The sequence below is a fragment of the Peromyscus eremicus genome, chromosome 13 (assembly GCF_949786415.1).
Source record: "Peromyscus eremicus chromosome 13, PerEre_H2_v1, whole genome shotgun sequence".
Lineage (NCBI taxonomy): Eukaryota > Metazoa > Chordata > Mammalia > Rodentia > Cricetidae > Peromyscus > Peromyscus eremicus.
In genome coordinates this window covers 55525923-55529685 of record NC_081429.1, presented here as the reverse complement: position 1 = coordinate 55529685, position 3763 = coordinate 55525923, and the positions used below count along the sequence as shown (strand labels likewise).

The 3763-nt window shown below is 39.5% G+C and overlaps 1 protein-coding gene across 1 annotated transcript; it reads right to left on the bottom strand.

Annotated features, from left to right (window-relative positions):
* Positions 1-1805: 1805 nt before the first annotated feature.
* C13H2orf66 (chromosome 13 C2orf66 homolog) lies at positions 1806-3229 on the bottom strand. The gene is made up of 2 exons (XM_059278149.1): positions 3107-3229; positions 1806-1988 (listed from the first exon to the last, which is right to left on the bottom strand). Exons 1-2 carry the CDS (start codon positions 3227-3229, stop codon positions 1809-1811), a joined length of 303 nt encoding a protein of 100 aa, XP_059134132.1. The 3' UTR covers positions 1806-1808.
* Between the last annotated feature and the right edge of the window lie 534 nt (positions 3230-3763).

Sequence of the window (3763 nt, the reverse complement as noted above, 5' to 3'; positions counted from 1 at the left end):
GTGGCAACTAGAATCTTGTTTGTCTTCTGCTTCAACTCCAGTGGACACTCATCACCTCATTTAGTAGGTGATGAGGTCTTTCAATGGCACAAGCTAAAAGTGGGACTTATCATCTTTTTAGAAGGAAAAAAAAGACAAATCCTAAATCTGAATCCCTATTATATAGGATAAACTGTATAAACAGGTCTGAATCCCCGTTATGTATAATATACTGTAGTAAAAAGTAAACACATTTTTTAAATAAAATTTTGCTTAATAATAGGTAATAAATATAAAAGATGATTTTAAATCAGGCTCCAAGAAAACATCGAATTTGGAAAATCCTCATTTTATTTCACTTGTACTTTTGTGACTCCTTCAAATACATGCAATCTCCCACTTTATGGTCATAAAGGGGAAAATACTCCTGAAATATGCATGTCAGTATCATATGTTGCAAAGGTCCAGTTGTGTACATGCAAAATCCAGAAATGTAGAATAAAATTACTATAAATTGACTAATAAGGAAGGGAAAATGCACAGCACACGAGACTTCAGCCATGGTTGAATTTTCTACTGAAAAGCTTTTCTGCAGCTTTAATGTGACAACACCTGAAAAAGCAAGAGAGAGTTGCAGTGTAAGACAATAAGGAGCATTTGGTGGCATAAAGACCCCAAACCGATCCCAGAAATAGCTGGATGATAGCTCATAATTCAGAGGTACCCCACACCAACGGAAGCTGTGAGTATTTCCGGTGTGTTTAGTCTCCTGTCCCTAGGTACTTCCTCATCCGTGTACAGGAGCATTTGTCTTGTTTTCTCTGAAGTTTCCTATGAGCTAGGGATGAGTAGTGAAGTAGCCATGAAGACGCTTCACACTGAGCAGGCATTACAATAGGAGTAACTGTTCTCTGTCTTAGACGCCCACACCCTAGAGCCTCTGTAGGAGAAAAACATTCAAGGGAAGGCTCTTGACCTCTCCCTTTGCCCTACGTTATTTTCTCAATTTAGGGTAGCATTCAAATGCATATTCCACAAGTTAAATCTCATCGTTTTAGAATAACAACCATTTCTGTTACTTTTAAGAGAATTAATAATGGAAAGCCTTTCACAAATGTAGTAGAGAACAGTGGTTGCTAACTCACAAGAAATCCATGTACTTTCGAAAGAATGGGGAAAGATTTTAATTATGATCCCATTGCCTTTATTGGCCAGCTAAACAAGCTAGAATAATAATGTTTTGAATATAGCATACCCGCTGCTTCTAAAACCATGCCTGTTTGTTTGATAAGAATGAAAAAACTGAAATTCAAATCTTAACTATAAATACATTCTAAATGTTTTCCTATAAGAAAAATGCCATCTTTGCTAATACTGTAATTTGTTTTTCTAGGTGAGGAAGTCCAAGATCAAAGATACACACACTTTTCCCCCCAAAGAACTACTCTTCTAACTTTCCTATTTATTGCAAGTAATTTACGTCTTTCTTTACATATAATTTTCCATATAACTTACCTTTATGACCAGGTCTGAAAAAAATGCTTAAGTAAGACTATGTGCTGTTTCATTAATTTAAAAATCCTCCTAAGTGTGACAATTCTATGATTTTACTGTACTTCTCTGTAGAAGGCTATGCTTCAACATCATCACTATCATTTATTTTAAAAACCAGACTTTGCCTGAGCCAAATCTAAATATTTAATAATGATGGGTATAATCGAAACCGAGGACTGAATTCTAAGAAATCTTTTCAAAATCTCTCCTGCATGGCTGTGTGCTTCCACAGACCCTGGGGCCAAAGGGGCAGCATTACCTGGGCTCTGAGGCTTTCAGCCCTTGTAGGACTTAGGGAGGGAGTTTTTCTGCTCTTCGTAGTCTGCAAATGCAGAAGCAATATGTTCCGCCTGGAAAGAGCGAGGTCTGGGGTCCTCATTCATGGAGAAAGTATTCGGAAGGTTCCCAAGATCAAGTCCTCTGCCTTTAAAATAGGCCTGGAGGCTTCTGAAAAACTAAAGAAACAAAATGCTCAGTGACTTACAAAAGAAACATCCAAATGCCCAGAGCCCCATGTTTACCTCCCTGCCTTCTCCCGTAATTGACTTAAACGCTAACCAGAGAAGAGAGGAATTGGATAAACTAGAATGGCTTTAAGCTTCTTCCATTTCTTTCTAAGCCTGCCTGCTTTCTGATATTTCAGCTCTCACAGGGCAATTCAGCATTCTTGGTGGCAACCCAGGGAAGGTATAAATTATGAAGTCACACTTCAGGCAGAGATTCATAGTGAACCATCTCCGACCAGCAAGGTCAGAGATGAAACCAAATTCCACGAAGAAGCAGTGAGCTTCGTTTCTCCACTGCCTGAGGGGACTCCAGTTACTGTCCTAGACCACTGTCTCTCTTTCCAGACAAGCCTTTATCAAATGAACAGCTAGAAGCTGTGCAGAGTGCGAAGCCTACGTGGTTGTAGCTCACATCACTTTCTTTAGAAAAACTACATTTGAAATAGTCATGTTAACATGCTCATGGATCTGGGTATACTTTCAAAGCGTATTTTACTGATCTTTTGAATTTTGTTTTCTAGATATCTATATGCTGGACACTGACAGCTGTGCAGGGTCCACTTCCAGTCTCTGCAAATAAGTTTTGCAAACGCTGTTGTGGGATAATCCGTTTAATCATATAGGCCTTACAAAAAAGGGATTCTCTCTTGCTTTCCCTTTCCTCCTCTCTCCATCTCCTCCTCTCCCTCTCCCCCTTTTTCTGCTGTTCTGGGAACCAAACCCAGGTCCTTGTGCATGCTAGACAAGCTTTCTAACACCAAGCTAAGTCCCAATACTCCTTTCATATTGTATGTGTATTGAAATCAATGCTCTAATGTCAGTGTATATGTAAGATTACTTACACATGCGACATGCTGTGAATGTATAAACTCACTCCTAATATCAACTTGATCTCCATAGAGAAATAAATGTAAACTAGCTAGAGAAATATGAGGATGCCAGCTACTAGGAGAGCAAAATTGAGTCCTGTCCTGAGGAGAATCTTCTCAACTCTTGGTTGCCTCCATATAATTCTTGAGAGGTGCCAGCTGCATCCCTGAGCCAGTACCCCCCAGGTGTGTTCTTACCAGTTCTCTGTTCCTGGGGTTGCTCAGTGGCTTCCACGTGTCTTTATTTCTCAGCATGGCTCCATGTACATGGCTGGTCAGTACCAGGGCAGCCCACAGCAGCAGGAGGGGTACTTTGGACATGGTGCTGTATAAAAGGGGGAATTATGGTCTCCAAGACACTCAGAGAGAAGAGAAAGAAACAAGGACCCAGGCAGATAAAGGAGAAGAAATAGCGTTATGATTCACCTAAATTTTATAATCGGTTTTGTTTGTTTGTTTGTTTGTTTGTCTGCAAATGAGGCTCTTGAAATTTAGTGGACTAGCTTAAAACACTTCACAATGATGGAAAAACTATACTGTGCTGAGCAAAGCAACTGTACCTAGAAAGTCTAGGTATGCCATTTAAATATATATACATCTATATACACTTTTTATATATACTTTTTAGCCTTAAGGCAGCAGATTTTTTTTTTTAGGTGGAAACGAAATGGTAAAGAAATAGAAAGTACTTTGGCTGGGGATATACCTCTATGGTAGAGACAAAGCCAGTCTCTAAGCACTTCTAATATCAACCCTGGTACTACAAAAACTGAGAGAGAAAGACAGATACAGAGAGAGGGGAAGAGAAAATGAGGAGGAGGAGGAGGAAGAGGAGGAGGAGGAGGGAAAGAAGAA

Coding starts and splice junctions, on each gene's coding strand:
- C13H2orf66 (XM_059278149.1), bottom strand. CDS start 3,229: ATGTCCAAAGTACCCCTCCTGCTGCTGTGGGCTGCCCTGGTACTGACC. Junction 1,989..3,106: donor ACCCCAGGAACAGAGAACTG/GTAAGAACACAC, acceptor TTGTTTCTTTAG/TTTTTCAGAAGCCTCCAGGC.